General features: G+C 34.4%; 1 protein-coding gene across 6 annotated transcripts in view; it reads left to right on the plus strand.

The window, feature by feature from the left end:
- Positions 1-19,899, plus strand: part of SNTG1 (syntrophin gamma 1) — a 336,726-nt gene that overhangs the window by 271,727 nt on the left and 45,100 nt on the right. For all 6 annotated transcript variants that reach the window (XM_027890849.1, XM_027890855.1, XM_027890850.1 and 3 more), the window contains one exon: positions 17,552-17,668. In XM_027890849.1, coding sequence (XP_027746650.1) covers positions 17,552-17,668 — 117 coding nt within the window. The remainder of the gene's footprint in view (positions 1-17,551; positions 17,669-19,899) is intronic.

Raw genomic sequence — 19,899 nt, forward strand, 5'->3', positions numbered from 1 at the left:
ATAGGGTCTCAGACAGAGCCATTAGAATTACAGTGAGGGAAAAAAGGTACCTGCGTAGGTATGGAAGATGCTGTAACTCCAATAGCATTATTAAAATGTCTCAATATTGCAGTAAGTAAAAAAGACAAAGAAAAAGAAAATAGAAATGACTTGTTGACTGCACATAATGTGGCAGCTTTCCTTTAAGGCAGTAATTGTGAAAGCAGGTTTGCCTGGAAAATTATTAGAGAGATAAGATACATTCATTGAAATTAAAATATCAGAAATGATGGGTATTGATAAGAAAGTGGTAATTATTTGGACAGCATGAAGCAATAAGTTCTGAGAAAGGTGTTAATAAATTTAATAGTGGTCAAAAGATGATGCAAAAAAATGCTTGAAGAGGACCACAGACAAATTATTGTTGAAGAAGACTGTGGGAAAAGAGGGAAATAAAGTTTCCCCTCTCTGAGCTGACAGTAATGAAAAGAACACTTGAACATGGTAAAATTAGAATATTGGTTGTGTTTTCTCTTTTGGTACTATACGCATGGGCTATATATAGTAACATCTAAGAGAGTACCAGCAAGTAGTTGAGGAAAAAAAATTAAAATATTTGGTACTCAAAATATAATGCACACTTTAAATATTCACTAAAAATAATACAGTGTCCTAGACAAAATTTCCATAACTTCAGAGAAAAAAATTATACAGACCTCATAGCAGAGAGGCACAAAGAATGAATTTTTTAAGGCTTCAGCCAGAGGCTTCTCTATTTGATCAGCCAAGATGGGAGTGTAAACACAGGCATGTTCCCTTTTCTTGGAACTCATCACTTCTGTTCGGCTCTTACACGGATTACAGCAAATGTCAGCTCCTGTGAGAGCCACCATTAGGCAGGTGATTCAGAAAGGTGTCATCGACTCCCTGCTAATGCTTTCCAAATGATAGGAAAATGCACCCTATCTCAGTAAACTGTGGTGGTGTAATGAGGACTAGCACTGCCCATTCCTTTTTACAATTCCCAGTCTTTACATTAGGCACCATGAGATTTTGAATGTGCTGGTCTCATCTGAAAGTTGACTTGATAGCATCTAGAGAAATCATCATTAGACACTCCTTATAAAATCTGATCTTTCTCAAGGTGGGAAACCAAATGTATTGCCTCAGGTTACCAGAGATTGTACTACACATTATAACTCTCATTTGTTTTTTGGGATTCATTGGGATTCGGCTTTTACTGGTTGCCATGCCAGGAGGATGAATTGGTTACCTATTGGGGTTAGGTACAGTGTGGAATTCAAGGTTTAAATCTAAATCTTAACATGGCTTTCAGTTCATCTCCTACTGTCTCTACATGTACAAGCACAGTGTTCATAAACTGCAGTCAGGGAAATCTGTGATTCCAGTTTTATTGCATTTCACTCAACAACCTAGTCATACAAAGCATGTTCAGTACCTGGCAAACTCAGAGAGTTGATTTTCCATTTTACTTGATTATGGCTATGTTCACATACATGTTCACAAATGTAATACATAGACTTGCTTCTCTACTACATGGACAAATGTCAAATCTCAAGGTTTCGCGTGAGCAGAGATTAGAATATCAAGGCAGAGCAGTGTATCTAAAACTCTTATTTCTCACGCTGTGTGTCTCATCTCTATTAAGAGGAATTCAAAGGCTACAACCCTTCACCTTTCATCAGTGTTACATTCACAAAAAAGTATAGTGAGGAAGAATGCTATAATACTTTAAGTCAAATACAATTTCTCTTCTATCCACAGGCAGCATGAACATTCTTGAAAGATTTGTCTTGTCTCTGCAGAAGATAAGAACTTTTCCTTAAATCCTTTTAATTTTTAAGAATAATCTTTCCCTCTAGAATTTTCCTGCTTTTATGGAAAAAGAGTTGGTAACTGTCCTATTCAAAATTAACAGTCTATAACAAGAATTATGATAGAATGAGAAAGAGTTTTTCACCTCCACAACTGTGTATAACTCAGTTTAGAGTCATCATGACATAATGAACTGTCAGACTAAGGCCAGAAACTGGAGTATAATTGTGAATGTCAGATTCCACAGTACTCAGTTGCCATGAATCCCATTGTTTTGCAGACATTTTACATTCTTGATGATGTTTACAAGTATACAAGGTTATGCCCAATTATTCTTGCTTTTTATATAATTTAATAAAAAAACCCTATATGCAGCTGTACCTGATCAGCTATGTAATATCACCTCATATTCTGGTTTGATAGGCTGTTGTTCAGCTTGACTAAAGTTCTGCAGTTAGAACAAGCTCATTTAAAATCAATTCTAAAAATTTGGCTCAGTGAGTTATTTAATAAAACCCAACTTATATGTGCTGTATAAAGGTGAGCACACACAAATGTCATAGTGACTGGCTTGCCTGTCAATCAAACCAGAGTCCTTTGCTGCAGATGTGTTGCATATCTTTTGCATTTAAAGACTCGAATTCCATTGCTCAGGTGGACTGATAGGAGAACATCTGTATGAAGCACAACATGACTTCCTTTTTTTATTATTTATTGTTGAGTAATAGCCTCCATTGCTATTGGGTTGTTGTTTTTAAAGTGCACTGATTAAACAAAGTGTTTTACTGAAAGATGACATGTTACTGCAGTAGCCATTCAGCAGCTCTTGACTGACAGTTACTGAACTTTCAGGTCTAGTTATACATCTGCTCTACCACCATCTGTTGTCACAGTAAGGATTTGATCACGTTTATTTTGAAGGAAAATCTCTAGAATGAAGCTTCTATTGTTAAATGCTTATAGAAACACACAGGGGAAGCTGAGTTCTTGCTGTTAAATTAAGCAGAAGTGCACAATAGGGTGTAAATTGTGTTGGGCTAATTCCCTGCTTTGTATTGTAAGTCATCTATGGCACTTGGCATGGATTATTGCTGCATAACGTATACCCTTAGGCTTATGTTGCTTGTTGATACCTTATTTGTAAAATAAACTGAATATATATATATATCTGTGTCTGTGTATATATATATATATGTATAAGTTTATATAGTTGACATGAAATGCTTTTCCCGAGCAGTTTATTTTATTGTTTTAGATGCTTTCTGTGGCTAGTAAAAAATTTTCTTCCTTTTGCATTTTAGTCCAGACTAGCTTTTGAACTTCAGAACATAAAAAAGTTTTAGAAGGGCAATAGACACCACAGATTTTTAAAGATTTTATGCTGAGGAAACCACATTGACTTCTGAGAGGAAGGTCAGACAGCTTCCTGAAGCTAGTTGATTAGTTGATTACCTGATGAGCTAGATAACATTCATGTTGTGAGTCACTCAATGCAGTTATTGGATAGCAATGCCTATGTCCTAGGGCAGCATACCCTATAGCTCATGAAAGGATGAAAGTAATTTGGACACCTGCTGGAAATTTAGATGATACAAAAGAATAATTAGATCAAGTTCTTATTTAAATCTCAAACTATAAGTCTCAAGCTGTGTATCAAATAATTTCTGCATGTCCAGCAAATTCAGTTTTGCCTCAAGTACAGATTTCATCTTCATTTACATACTTTTCTCATTTATTTTCTCTTTTTTTTTTTTTCCTTTTCCCAAGTACTAACTCATTAGTATAAGAAGTACTAGCTTTTTTTTTTTTTTCTTCCCCCTCTGCAATATTAATATCTCTCCCTGAAAACTGCTTTCAGTAAGGGTAGTTTTGTCTGGACAAGTTTAGCGACCACATCTGTGTTAGCTCTGTGCTCAGATTTTCATCAATACATATTAATGTTAATGTTTAAAGGAATAAATCAATAAATAAAAAATAATTATTGTATATTAAAAATTAATACATTTATGCCTATTTTTGGATTACAGTCATGACTTACATGTATTCAACCGGTAAGTGGATAGATGGATCTACTGCTTTTGAGATTAAAGTGCTCTTACCAGATACTTCATCTTGTTTGTACATTCCTCTTGGGTGTGAAATTGGGCTCTTTTTGATTCCACAGATCTTGAGTGCCTTTCTGTGTAGTATCATAGCTGCAATCGGAACTGTATACCTCAGCTTTTAGCTTGGTGACTAGATTAGATGAAAAACACAGGTTTGACACACTGACTTTGTGAGTTCTGTAATTGCTATGTTGCCATAGTAAGGGCTTTCCCTTCGGCTGCTACTTTTTGCAACAGTATGATCTTAAGCTTAATTAACCTGATCCTGCCTGTGTACATCCAGAGTTGTTCCAAATCAGAACCTCATAGCAGATTTGATCAGAGGAATAATCGTTTCCTGATTTGTCATAATGGTATGATATGTATGCAGTTCTTCCCAGAAGCATAATTCTATATCTGTGATGAGGGCAGAGAGTGAGAAACCACTGAATTTAAATAACAATCTAAGGCATTGCTTTTGTCATGTCACTTTAACTCTGTGGTATATTTATATGTATGACATGATTAAATCCCATTTTAAGTCTCTAAACTTATTTGGATCTGATATTTTACCATTTACCCAAGAAATGGGATATGTAACATAAATAGGACAGTGAAAGGGATGCCACAGTTTAAAAACAGATTTTCTGCAGGAGTTGGATATTTATGATTTTTGAGACTGGAAACACAAGTAACAAACATTAAACCAAGAAAGGACCATTTTTAAAAATTCTAGTAGAATAAAAACTTTCATCTTTTTCATGTATTTTATTGTTGGACAGAATTTTTAGCTGCTATCCAAACATGCCAACAAAGAATGAGGACAGAAGGCAAATTTCAGCATTCTTATTTAGAAATAGATGCCTTCAATGATGCGTATGCCCTGTACTTCTTTACTTCTTTGTTCTCTGACAAGTTGCTGAAAAGCCATAACAGAGAAAATAAGAAAAGGTGAGAAAAAGAGTCACCATATCCACAAAATATATAGGTCATCTTTTTTTTTTTTTTTTTTTTTTTTTTTTAAACAGTTATAATTAGAAAGATTAAGTGTGGAGGAAACTTTTCTTTTTCTCTAAGCTCACCTTAAATAAGGACTTGTAATATCTACAGCTTACCAGAGATGAATTTGTTCTGTATGGCCTTTTTGGGATTTTCATTGGAGGCTGAGGCCAGAAATAAAAATGTTGCAATGCTTTATTGTAACATCTTTTTTATTATATCAAGTAAGTGTAAAAGTTCCCAAGAATAACATTAATTTTAGTAAATTATAATGAAAGTATTTGGTAAGCCTATACACACATTATTCCTTGGGGAACTGTGTCATCTAAATAAATTAATTGGAATCGATGAAGCATATACTTTAACTATAATTTTTCTATTGAAAGAGCACATGGGACTCAAAGGCTTAAATAAAATATTTTTAATTACAGTTTACTTCAAGAGGAGAGGTCAATAAGCATTTAATTTTTCTCGTTCACTTATTTTACATCTGTGCAGATGATTGGTGCTTCATATCACACTCCGTGAAAAGGGAAAATATTTAGTCTCTTGAATTTCTAATAAAAGTTGTTAAACAGAATTCCATGGACCAGAGCCAGTCTTTGATCTCTTCTCTTTTATCACAGCAGTAGTCCATGGTACCAATGATAGAGTCGCTACCTGGATTTAATAATATAGTTGATGTGGAAAATAGTACAAAGCAATTGACAAATTATGGTTACCTACAAATGAAGAAAGAAAAAAACACCAAGAAGTATTAATCAGTGAAAATGTATGGAAGAAAAGCTAAAAATAAAATTGATGAAAAATGTTAAAAAATGTAGTTAATTGCAAATAGAGAAACATCCCCAAGAAATATATATCATTATGACACATTTTTGTCTTTTTTAAAGAGTTGTATTTCCTGGTAAGAACACACTGTTTGGTGAGAATACCTCTTATATGTTAAGTATGTTAGAGAATATTGCTTTCAGTCTTACTATTTTGGAAAGCAAAACTTATTAAGTCCATGACATGACACAGCAAATAGAGATTTAGCAGCGTCAAGTAGAAAAACTATTCTGAGGAGCTGACAACTGAAAAAAAAGAAAGAAATTATTTCTTTAGTAAGAACCATATTCCTTTTTGGAATATCTCTCAGCGATGCTGGGTTCAAAACAAAATAAAAAGTTTACTTTTACTTAGGAAGAATGAGTCTGGATAATGGTGCAGATTTGAAGAGGTGAAAGTACCTGAAGCAGTGGCAATGTTGCAATGCTGTGTCTGGGAACTTCTGACCATGGTCCGGACAGACATGTGGCTTCTTTCTCTGAAAAAGATCTCTATCTGATGGCTCTAGTAGTGTGAGAGTGCTCAGTGACCAGAGTCACTTGAACCAACTGGCACACTCAGAGTACCCCCAAAGACCAGCAGGATCAAGATATAATGGTGTGCACTTTCTAGCTGCTTTCTACAAATATACATCCAGAAGTCCTGCTGATTCCCATTATTTGTTTAACAGCCTACTGTTTATGGTGCTTGCTTAGTAAAAGCAATAGTCACTCATCACTACAACCTATTGCTCCCACGTGTCCACCCTGATGGCAGTGGGTGGGATAATACAGCAGCCTCTCCTTCCCCTCCTGCTGAAGGAGGCTGCTGTTCAAAACCAAACCCAGACAGTGGGAGAGAAGAGGATCTGATCCTGTAATGCCAATAAGCATGCAGACCTCTGAGACTAGGCAAAAAAGCTTTAAAGAAAAAATACTCTCTTTGAGAGGACTGACTTCTGGTTAAATATTAATTCTGAGTTTACATCCATCAATTGTTTAATAGTTGGTACTATAGGTTATGGTCTGCTCTTCACAGAGCCTTGAATTATTGCATCAGGATCTCTTCTTCAGTCAGACAGATGTCACCCACAGAGGATTTTTTATGTTAACTTCTCTGTGGTTGAGGGAGCCTGCCTGTCCCTCTATAGAACTCCGTGGATATAGAGACTCAGCATCTTACACTGAAATTTGAGCTGCCTTCCAGACCCAATATTAATTTTATGGGTTGCATCCCTCCCTCCATTGTTCATAATGGTAGGACACTTTACATTAAAAAAAGATTGCCTGAGCGGAAGAAAGCTCTGAATCTGCAAAATTAATGTTACTTAGTACTTTTTAAAAACTGGGCTTCTCCTATGAGACTGCAAAATCCATGGAAATACTAAGATGCTAGAGACAAGTCAACTATTGACAGGCATCACCCTACTGTCAAAAAATAATTAAATGCAACATGGGCTCAATAAATATTGTGAAATCTACTAACTCCCTGCCACAGGCTACTGGCATATGATTACCAATAGAACCTTCAGGATAGCCTAAGTTCAATCTAAACACCAGGGAAATTAAAACAGGCTTTATTCCAACAAAGCAAAAAAAGATCATCTTGTTAAAAAGTTAAGTTATGAAGAGAAGCATGAAAATAATATTATGTAGAACATACTGAATATCATGTTCTTCATCTAATCATCCCCTAAGGTTTTTCTTAGCTTCTGAAGGAGGCATTTTGGTTGTTTTCCTCTACCTTCTTACTTTTCAGAATGGGGCTGCATTCTGGCTCTCTGTCTTAACACAGTTGTATTTGGATACCAATGTTTGAAAACTGATGTTTAAAGTGGTTCCAGAGTAGGCCCACTTCTTTTTTAGTAATTTAAGACGACTTTTATATACCTTAATAATGTATAAATACAAGTTAAATATCATTACTTTAGTCCTTTATTAGAAACTTTATTCTTGTCTTATCTGAATTCTCACCTCCGCTTTCCTCTTTAGTCTCTGTGGAATATCAGGGTCCTTCAAAATCCCTCCCCCCCCCGCCCCCACATTAACACTGAGAAGGGGTGAGAAGATACATCTGTCATTTCTTAATAGCTGCTTATGAGCAATGGCTTCAATCTCAAGGGCTGGTTACCCGTAAGCAATTCGTACTAAAAATTCTTTTCCAGAGTGTATTTTAAGGATGAAATCTGCAGGGAGAGACTTGATATACTGCCCCTCTGAAAATTAGGGTAGATAAAAAAATGGGTGCATTTAGAAAGTCCTGGACAGCTACAAATGGATTATGAAATGTGAACTAGTACATTTGGTGTGTAATACTGTATGTACCACCAAAAAATAATGTGGAAATTTAATAAAACCACTGTTGAAGCTGCTTTGCTAAGATCAGTAAGTCAGGACTACTTTAAAACAGATTCCAAGACAGATATGACTGCTTTGAGATGAAAGACTTGCAGAATAATTTATGTTGGATGAGCTTTTGTAGGTCATCTAGTCAAAATCCTGCTCAGAGAATGACCTACATAAATCAGGTGGCTCAAAACTTTACCATATCAACTTCTGACTTTAAGAATGGAGATTTCATAACATCTCTCACCAAGACAAATAATTGAGTGTTTTTAAAATATTAGAAGACATCAGTGATCTTTGCTACATGATTTCTTTACCATAATGCCCCAAGACAGATAAAGGGAATAAATCGGTTTCTCTAGAAAGTGTGTCTTCTATATTTCATTTGCAAAATATTTATTCTATAATATTTTATATTTTATATTAGATATTACATTGTATATTGAATATTATATATAATATTTTATTAAAATAGCTTATTTTTCAGACTGTTTTGATTAAAAGTTCAAATTCGGAAGGCAGGTGAACAAGAAAAATGGTGACCCATAATGTCCTCTCTATTCGGCTATAGGGGAAGATCTTTGGGTCCATTCAACTATTATTTTTTCAAAAGTGATCTTCATTTCTTTATATATAGATTTGAAATACATTTTGACTTACAGAAAGAATACAGTGTGTTGTCCAATATTTCTAATAAAAACGGGAATCTTTATGTTATCCATATATATTAAATTTATGGTTTAATTTGCAATCATGGTATGATTTTAATTGAAATATAAACTGAGGTTTTACTTCACTGTTAATTTTTTATAGATTAAGAAGAATATTTATTGGAGATTTTTTTAGAAATTAAGCTCAATTGGACCTGTTGCTTAATGATCTCAAAAACCGTGAAATTAGCCGAATGAGTATTTACTATACCTTAGGGAATAATCTTTATTAATTTGTTTCAAATTTTATACCACCTATTGATTTTTTCCCTGTTAGTAACTGACAATGATATTATACAGATGCACCAAAATTTCTCAAGGTTTCCATGTTCTATTGGAGAGCTCTCTGGACTTCAGTTATTTCTGACTAATTCAACTTCAGACAGACTTCTTTGTTATTTCTTTTCTCTTAATAAACTTTGTTTTTTATACACTGATTGTCAATTGCTTGAGATACTGATGACCAGAGGTTAAATAAGAAAATTAAACAACTAACTGCATAGAAGAGACATCTGTTCCCGTTAACAGTCTGTTCCGGTTCCCAATACCAACTGCACCATACCCAGTAGTGTCATATATGCCTTGCCATCATGTTTCTGATTGCAGCAGTCATTAATCATTGAAGGATTATATGATAGTATTAGTTTTGAATTGACTCTAATCACTTGTCCATTAAGTACATTTCTGTTAATGTGAACTTTGGGTTCAGATGGTTGTTCAGCTTGTTGTATAGTGCAGTCCTTCCCTTGGTGCTGTGAGTTCTGAGAAATTAGCAACTTTCCTTGAACCTGTATAATTTTTTTTAATAAAAAATTATAAATTACAATTTTTTTAAATAAAAAAAGGTTACCAAACCCCCACATGATCTTTCCTAGACCTTTTTTGTCACAGCAAAATCATGTTGCTGGTAACGAAGAAAATAAAACCCCATGTCATTACTCCTACTTTTTCAGTCCCATTTTCTTCATTCAAAATAATTTACACAGAAAATTGATTGTACTTTGGAAAATAAAATTTCACCTCTTGATGATTTTTTCCTTTTTCAGTTCCATCGATTGAGTGCTTAAAAAAAATATTGAATTAATGAAAGGCAATGTAATGCTAGTCTGAATTTCTTTAAATATCCTGAAGATTTTATTTACGTTTATTATTCCATGAGCATATAAGTAGTACTGTTTTCTTTGAGAGCCCTGAGAAAGTCTTAAGAATATTTTAATCTTGCAGAAGTCTTCTTCTTTTGGTAGTCAGATAGGACTGAAAATAATTGTTCCTCAGTAGAAATAGTTAAAGAAATCTTTCGAGCATTAGTAGTTACTTTTATCAGTTTGTAAGTATTGCCATTTAAATGAGTGAGAATGTAAAACAAGTAGCTATGAATAGCATTACTCCATTGAATTTTGATGTTGTTTTTATACAGTATTTAAAGATAATATTTTATATCTAAACAGGCTGGTTTTTTCTGAGTCAGATCTTGTGAAGTCATAGATACTAAAAAAGGGATTTCTCACAGGTATGTTTATTTGCTGTGCAAGCAGCAACGCCAGAGACTTTAAAGACAACTTTAAGTAGACGCTGAATATTTGCAGTGTTATCCTGGCTTTGTGAGCACTTTGAATTGTAAACATCTAATTCTATAGAAATGTAATTATAATGTTATGAAAACTCAAAATATTTGTTACTAAAATTCATTTCAAACAAGTCTAACCTATTAACCATCATTTCTATTTTCTGTATGCTCAGTCATTTGGGCTTCTTCCATGCTGATTGTTACCATCTCCTTTGAACTGAGTTCAGTAAGCTCAGGATGTGACTAAAGCAGCTACATGAGCAGTATGATCTTAGAGACACAGCCAGATAGTCTAAATTGCGCTAGTCCTGTCCAAGTTCTGCTTAGTAATTCTTTTCAGAGAAACAGAAAATGAAAATCAAAAAAATATCTGGAACAAGTAATTGAAAAATAATTGAAAAGTTCTCCCAGGATAAGAAGAATGGTCATAAATGTGTCTGTAAATGTTTCAATCACCCTGGTACTTAAGAAAGATGAATATGTCGCTCAGAAGTCTGAAAGACACTGTCTAGTGGCTTGTAATATTCGGATCCTTTTCTTCATTCAACATATTTTGGTAGTCTAACTTGTAGTGACAAATATTATTGTGACATGTTGTTCATCAAAAAGGAGAGGTCATACCCTCCTGCTTGATTGTCTGAAATATGTTTTGTTTGACCCATTTATATTTTAGAGACTGAAAAATATGTACTCTGTACATTTAGAAGAGGGAAAAAAAGTCCTAAACCCAGTCAAGCTACTAGGCTTTAGAATAAATGATGTTTACTTTCTTGTCACCTGAGTGCTGAGCTTTCTGTATTGCTCTGTTATCTATTTTAAACACTCAAACCCCTCCAGAAAATTCATCCTGGATTAAAATTTACAACCTTCCCTCTGTCTGTTCCTAAATTCAGTAGATGAAAAATGAATAGGCAGGAATTCCAATATGACCATGTATCAAAGATTTTTTTCCAGGAAAAAAAGCAGAATCCTACTGGTTGCAGTTGCACAACATTAAAAGGAGGGAGAATGATGACATTGTGATATATAGTAATTTTTTTAGTCAGGAAATTTGTGAGAACTGCTCATTTTCAAAGAGTTGCTGAGAGCTACTCTGTTGAGAGAAAATCTGGAGCCTCTCCGGTCTGCTGTAAAATGACTCTGATGTCAGCAGGACTGAGCCTCCTCATTGATAAACCTGGCAACCAAATGAACCTGCTTAGGAATATGATAAATTGCTCTGAAGGTGAGTTATGTGGCAGGTAAACAAGACAAGTCTACAAGAAGGAAGAAGGCTCAGTCAAGTGCAGCGGGCAGATTGATCTAGATAGCACAAGATATTTTTTTTCATCATCTAGCTACCATACCTATTTAGCAGAAAAATGCTTAACTCTATGCTGTGTAAAATGCACACATTCCTTATGCATTTCAGGGAGTTTGCCACATGCTGACTAGCTACTCTAGGTTGTTTTGTTTTGGTTTGGTTTGGTTTGGTTTTTGTTTTATTTTTAATTACCCAGTCAATATCCTGAAAGCATGAGCTATTTTTGGATTTATTCCTACTAAAAATTTCACACCCCTCCCCCCCCAATTAATATGGATTTGTACCTAATACTGCAGTTTGCATCTAAATCCATCTTTGTAATAACAGCTGCATAAGGTCTTTTTTGAAAAAGTCTGTACTTTCTAAATGCTAGTCACCCCTATTAAAATGAACAAATTCAAATGATAATGAGTTTTAAATAAATGTAATCACTCATTGACTTGAATAATTTAAGGAGGAAAGAAACCCCTAACTTCTAAAGTTGACATTTTGACAAAGGCACATAGTTACCCAATTAATATTCAAATTAACTTTGTCATTAGAGGAATTTATTTCAATAAGCAGATACTTAGAAGTCTTAAATAAGCGAAATGAGTGCTTTGAAATAAATTGTGTCTATTAACATGAGACACTGGATGAAACTATATGGGTGAGAAAAAATGTTGCTCTGGATTAGTAGATGACAGCAAGAAGAAGATTGTTACAAACCTGGAAAAAACAAAGTACAGATCTTCACCTGTTCAGAAAGCTATGCTGTATCCATGTGTAGCTATATTTTTTTTCAAATCTGTGAAGAGAGTGAAGGCGTGTCAATACAGTCCTTCTTTCTAGCAAGATCTTGTAGATCTCATTGGGAATATGCTAAGTTTTCTCACAGGATCGTGTTGTATGCAATGTAAACTCTCATGAAGGTTTCTGAAACAGCACTGTTAATCTGGACAGATCTCTGCAGAGATCCAAGCAAGTTTTGTTAACCTAAACATCTGTCTTTGCTCTGATTATGATGTTGTTTGCTAAGAAAGCAAATATACCAGTTTTCAGTTATCTGGAGTGTAAGGGGAAGATCATCTTTCATAAATAAAAAGTATTTTCTGCTTTTTCTGGTACTATTTACTCTGGTAGTAATATGATAATGTGAGTTCTTACCCAGAAGGAAATTAAGCTATGTGAGATACAATCCATGTGCAATCTTAGACTGAGTAATCTATTTGTAGCTAGGTGGTTCAAAAATATGAAGGGGATCTTTGTTGATAATAGCTCTAAAGCATTTAGAATAGAAAGGGGATGATATAAATGAGGGCAACTGAAAGGGGAAACTACTTTGCATAAAAACTTTTCTGTTTTTATGCATTCATAATTTGTTTTCTTTCCCAGAACCACAGAATGGATCAGGTCATAAGGAGCCTCCCGAGGTCATCTTGCCTAATTCCCCCTGTTCAGGCACGATTACCTAAAGCAGGTTGCCAGGGCCATATCCATCCACAATTACAACCAAAATTAGTTAATTTCTTAATTTTGAAGTTTAGAAATAAAAGTCATGAAGAGTGTTTGTCAAAACCATTCCTTTACTATTAATTATATGACATAATTTTCTAGAAAATATTGACCATTGTTGATATTTATTTCTCACAAAACATACTGAGAAATATGTCATTTTTAAATTACTTTAAATCTAATCTGAAACCTATGTAAAATAGCCTTTTACTGCCAACTATCTTCTGTTTCTTTCAGCTTGTTTTTCATATGTAGACTATCTTGTTTTAGTGTACTTTTTTTTGTTGAAGAAGATAGAAAATAATGCACAGGAATTAAAATATTTATGGAAAGATAACTGGGTTTTTCACAAACCTGAAAAATAGGATAGGAGGCATTTTGACTGCATTTACAATTAAGCAAAATTTTTCTAGCATTCATTCAATGATTAGTTCTTCTATTGACTTATAAAAAAAGTTTCTCAGCATAAAAATCCTAAGCCTTTTATAGACAGAACTGGCTTTGCAAATGATTGCATCATGATCACACTTTTTGTTCCTTTTTTTTCACACATTTGAAGTTTGGTTTTTGTTGGTTTTTTGCTAACAATTGACTATAATGTATTTTTAGACTATATGGAAAGTTATTCTAAAATACACAGAAAAATTATAATAAAAGTAGCATTATCTGAGTTTCTTATTCCTCGTCATTTTCCCCCGTGTTGTCTGACATAGTCATTTGTCTCCTGACTCCATGTTCATCCTGTTGCCCTACAGCATGTTTTCACATAATGTGTGTATGAGTATCAGACTTCCAAGACAAAAAGCTGTGAGTGCATCTGTTCTGATCTTTGAATCACCTCACTTCTATAATGTCACATACATTTTACATTTCACTTTGGGGAAATTTTCATGTATTTTTGCCTTTCTATTCTTCCTAAAAAGTAATAAAAACTATGTAAAAACTCTGAAAAAGTCTCTCTGAAACTCAAGGCTATTTAAGTAATTTTTAACAATATATTGGACTGATATAAAATACGGCAATTTATCTTGCTTGATTAGGATGTCTGTGTGATTTAAGTACACATTAAATTACAAGATTATGGATTTTTGACTGAAGCAATTGTCCTGTTCCATTAATCATTTCAATATGGATTTTTTTTAAACTGCACGTGATTTAACTCATAAACCTTTATGACTTATTGAATCTTTGTTACTGAACCAGCAGCCACTAAGTTAAGTAATTTGTGCCACCATTTGATTTTGAAGAATGAACTGCTTTAGGTAAGTTAGAAACCAGGAGTGCAAAAATTATCTTTCAAGTGGAATGTTGTCATAAATAAAATCTGTTTTCACTACCACTGCTGCCTTTGGTGATAACAGTCAGTTTTATAGGGACTCAAAAAAACTTGCTAAGGTTAAAAAACTAACCAAATTTTTGAATTGTAAAGGAGCATGCTATGCACTGTCTATTTGTGATTAACAATTATTTCCATTCATCCCGTATCTGTGGTTCTAACCATTTATTTTCAGACATGAAATTTCTGTAATTTCATAATCTCACGAAATTCCATAAGTGTCAAATCCACATGTGCAGCAAAATTGAGATATGGTCTGAAACTCACAAGTCAAATATCACGTTCATCACTATTTCAGTTCATGTATACACATGAGCTATTAATTTGGAAAGTTAAGATCCTTTTCCAATAAATAAATGTCTTTAATTTTTTCATAATCAAACCTTTTTTTTAGACGTAAGAATGTTTACCAGTAACATAAATGTCTCAAAAAGGTCATCGATTTTAACTCAGAAGTGAAAATATTCAACAGTTTCTCAGCTTTATTATGTAAAGATTGCAATATTTTATTTAACTTCACAAGTTCAGTATGTTTAGATAAAACTGAGATCACTGTAGGAACATATCAGTTATCATAGCTACCTAGTAAAAGAGTTGGCAAGTATTTGCTCAGTTTTGCCTTGTTTTCCAGAATTTAGCCCAGGCTATTTTAATCCATACTTTTAATCCATACATATGCATGCACATACATTCAAACAATTTTGTAAGCATTCTTAATTATAATCATGCAGCCTTTGCTTCACAGTCCTTCTTTATGTTGAATAGTAGGTATTGAAAGAGAAATGCTTTTTATTGATAAAACTTTGGTACAGCAGGTTTTCTGGAAAATCAATCTAATTTTTCCTTATGATCTACAGATGCCTTAAATTTCATGACTGTTTTAATACTGAGTCAATCAAATGTGAAATTTTGATACATCTGCACAGCGTGAATGACTGTATACTGTTATTTTGATGAGTGGTAGAAGTAGAAATGAGGAATATGAAAGAAGAAAACACTAAGCAGAGTGGTACAATGCTATTAAATATCATCAGGCAAGATGATATCTTACTGTGTGTCCAATTTTAATGAAAAAAATCAAGATGAAACCAAATTAATCCAGTTTAATTAATTTGAAAGCATAGATGTCTCAATTCCTAGAAACTAGACATCATTCATTCTCTTTAAGTTACAGACAGGAAAATGTGCCAAAGTTCTGCATATAGTAGCACAATATTTTTATACTACAACTCAGTCACTGGGGTCTAGGGAGTCCAGCAATGGGGATCCATACTTATGAATGAAATGGAACAGCAGAAATGAGAGAAATTTAAATAAACATAAAATTGAAATAATTTAAAACTTCTCCTACTGTACCTATCAGTTGTTAGGGTTTTTTTCCTTCTGAATGGTTCCTCATTCAGGAATAAATGAGATTTCAGAGAACAACTTTTTAGTTATTGCATGACAATATAGTGCTTAGCACTCTTCTTGATTCTTGAATATTATGCTACAGATCTGTCTTCTTTTTGACTTTTATAAGCTTGTTTAGTCACTAAACCAGCAGATACTTCAACACATGTTCTTTGTTGAACCCGAGACTATGTGACAGTTTTAGTGTTTCCTATTGGCAAAATAATTAAATGTTAAGGTTTTGTTGTAGTGTTAGAGGAATAGACCTTCTCCCTGTCTCTGTTTATAGTCCATGAAATATCCAATAAACTGTGAGAGAGGGTAGTAGTGTTGATTTCACACAATGGAATTTGAAAAAGGCATTAATTTCCAGTGTGTTACAATAAAATCCAACAGGAAAAAAAATAAAAGAGAAAAAAAGAAAAACAGCAGACTCAACATTTACTTTAATGTGTATTCCATGGAGAACTGTCAATGATAATCCTCTTCCCAAAAGTAATGAAAGAAAATAGTGTAGATTACTTTTTAAAAAGGATGTGATATACAAAATCTGAATGGATAAAACACAGGACAAACATTCATTTTGGGGACCTTTTCACCATTGGTAAATTTACTAACTTGTTGACTGTTTATAAGACTGTCTTTATTTTACCTAAACTGTTTTCCTTATGTGATCATTACTGACATGGAAGACAGAGATTGCTCCATAGTTTTTAGTTAATGTAGAAATCAGTTTCACAAAGATACTTAAAAATAAATCTATCCCATTAGCAACATTCTATGAAATATGGGTTGATGTATTTTCCATAGCAGTAGTGTACCAGTGCACACTGGAAAATGTATTTTATTACTAATGGCATTGTTATAAATCAAAGGTTTCGTGATGGGTCTACTCACTGTTCAGTGGATCTCCAGAAGTTAACATAGTGGTGACTCATGCTCTGCTACTCTTTAAGCATTTGATATTAAATTAATCAAACTTAATAGGTGGATAGGTAGGGAATTGCATCCTAAAATGAATTGGAATAAGTTCTAGTTCAAACATCTGTGTCAGTATACCTGCAATTAGTGGTAAGGGTCTGCAGCATTCTGGTTAATTGTTAGCTCAGACTTCTTAGAAGAAGTCTCTTCAAGATAGTGGCTGAAAACAGTCTGTTAATTTGCTGTTTCTAAGCAAGAAGGTTCAAAACTCCTCACAGGTATTTTTAGACAGTAAGAAACAAAAACAAAAACAAAACCAACCAACCAAACAAACAAATTCTCATTTGTCAGTAAATAAAATTTGTAAGATCATATTGTTTAATGCCTAACCATGAAATTGTATGTGGGGACGGTATCTATATTTCTGTGTAATAGGAGTTGCTTGATGTGATATTCCTGACTGGTGGTTCCCTATACTTCACTTACATTAAATTTTGCTGACGTGATCTGTCAGCAAATATGTAGAATAGACCTTTAACATCCACGGAGTATATGGTTTAGGTTTTTTGCTTGTAACTAGCACAGCAAGGCTTGATTCTCATGTTTCTGGATTGTCCTAACAGGTGTTCTTGTACAAACTGCCAATGCACCATTTTGTGTCAGGGGTTCAAGGTTTGTAGCTGTGTAAAATTGACTGACAGCTTACTCACATGAAATATTTACAATACAAGAAAATGTCTGAGGAATTTGTCAACACTATTGATTTTTCTGTCAGATAGTCTACATGGGTTGGACAGAGGAACGGGAACAGGACTCCCTTCAGGATCGAATGTACACACCAAAGTTTCTAGCACTGAGAGGATCTTCCCTCTATAAATTTATAGCACCACCAGTAAGTATATTTCTTATACTTAGTAGGAATAAATGTTATTAAAGAAAATAATTTCATGTAATGTGTGCAAGGCTTTTGCAGTGAGATATTATTCACTAACAGGATTGCAAATAGCAGCATTGAAAAGTTCCAGGATATGTGGCATAGAAGTGACAGAAAGCATCTGTTCATCAGATGATTGAGCATCTTGCAAGAATTTCTTTCCTGCCATTTAACTGAGCACTTAGACAAATAAAAGAGAAATCTACTTATGTTAAAAGGCAGCTTTTAATTTTCCTTTGGCAGACAGAAAAGGCCTGAAGTAAGATGGTTAAATTTAAACTGAACAGTCATTCTAGTGAAACTGCTGAGATTTGGGGAAATAGCAAAGCTTTTAGCATGCTGTGGAAATGGTAATATGTCTGTATTTAGATTTCATCCAAAATGTAAGTTTTTTCTGCTAGAGAGCTCCGAAGGAAGGTAGGGAAGCAAATGAAATTGTTTGAGTTAAATATATTAATTGGAATCTGACTGGGAACACTGGGTAAAATTTTAGCTCTCATCGTATACTCAGCAATTTACTTTCACAGTTTGATGGTACATCTAAGCTGCAATAAAGATCCCCTAGCTAACTTTTAAGCCATTTGCTAAGGATTCAGTAGCAGTCCTGTGCCTGCACCAGGGACAGTCATGTGCATTCATTTTTCCTGTTTATTGGGTGACCATGCTGACTGCTGCTAAACCCTGTGTTGCCACATCCAGGCTGTAGCTCCTTCCTGTCTCAATCACAGAATCATAGAATAGTTCAGGTTGGAAGGGAGCTTTAAAGATCACCTAGTCCAAGCCTCCTAAAGTAACCAGGGACACCTTCAACTGGAACAGGTTGCTCAGAGCCTAATCCAACCTGACCTTGAATGTTTCCAGGGATGGAGCATATACCACCTCTCCGGGCAATCTGTTCCTCATGTGGTTCAAAACCAGCTTGCAAATCTTTACGTTGTTCATCAGTAACTATTCCTGTTTGTTTAGCAAAAGGTTTAAAAACATGAAAGACACGAGGAGTGGAAGTATGAACTGAAAACTCCATGTGTTCAGTGTTTGTACACTAGTTCGCTGGTATGGGTTTGGCTCTCCCATGGCTAGTAATGGGAGTTTGGTTTTCGTTGGTGGATATTTTTCAGGATCAGATTAAAATATCAGATTATGCAACTAAGCACCTTAATTCAAAAACCGTTCTGTCTTTGCTAGACCTACTTGAGCAACTGCTGCCTGGCAAATAAAGCCACCTCCGTTCTAGGCATTAGATAGCAGCAGAATCAATATTGAGAGCTCCTGTTCAATATAAAATAGAAGGTTATTCTTTTGAAAGCACTATGGAAGGTACTACAATCCTTTTTACTGAAGAATCATAAGTTTTCAGGAGTATATGTTTCTAGGGGCTAAATGGGTATTGGGGGCTGATTCTTGGGTGTGGAAGGAACATTTTCACAGGACCACTCTGAACCATGGCAATGCTAATAAAGGAAATTTTGGCAAGCTGCTATTTTATGAGACAAACCGCTCATCCTTGAATTTTTATATGTCCTATTTCAGCTGAGCTGCAAGCACAACATGATATTGTTTTGCCAGATTCTGGCTCCTTTATTAAAATAGAAAAACGATTCAGACATAGATATTTTCTCTCCCTGGAGTAGGAGGGAAGCAGAATGATAAATATGTTTTTTATAGGACAGAGGAAGAGTTCCTGCAGAGTTGCCTTAAAGACATATAGTCACAGTATGGTTTGGGGTTGGGGACCCAAAGGGTCCCTAAGGAACCTTAAAAATCATCTAGTACCAATCCTAGCATGTAATGTATTAATTGCACACTTATATGCTCAGAAAAATTTTCTTCTTATCAGTGGTTGCTGTAAACCTTCTAAAGGACATCTAACACCCTTTTTCCTGCATGCAAACACATAGAGTTGTTTTTGCTATGCTGCAGGTATATATGTTTGTCTCTTCCAGAGACCACAAAAGATTACGAGGAAAGTTTCAACGACACAGTTTCAGAGCTTCTATTTATGAGATTCATAAAATGTAGTTAAAAGAAAAACGGCTTTAATTATATTTACAGTGTAAACTCCTTGGATGAAGTTTTTTTCTGAACAGAGGTGTCCTGCCAACTTTTTTTAACAGAAAATCAAATGAAAGTATTTCCCCAGTCTCTGCCAAAGTCTAACACATTAGGGAAGCATCTGTTTAAAGAGTGTC

This window comes from Empidonax traillii, unplaced genomic scaffold (assembly GCF_003031625.1).
Source record: "Empidonax traillii isolate 1590-97213 ecotype Southwest subspecies unplaced genomic scaffold, ASM303162v1 scaffold300:size811877, whole genome shotgun sequence".
NCBI classification, from domain to species: Eukaryota; Metazoa; Chordata; class Aves; order Passeriformes; family Tyrannidae; genus Empidonax; species Empidonax traillii.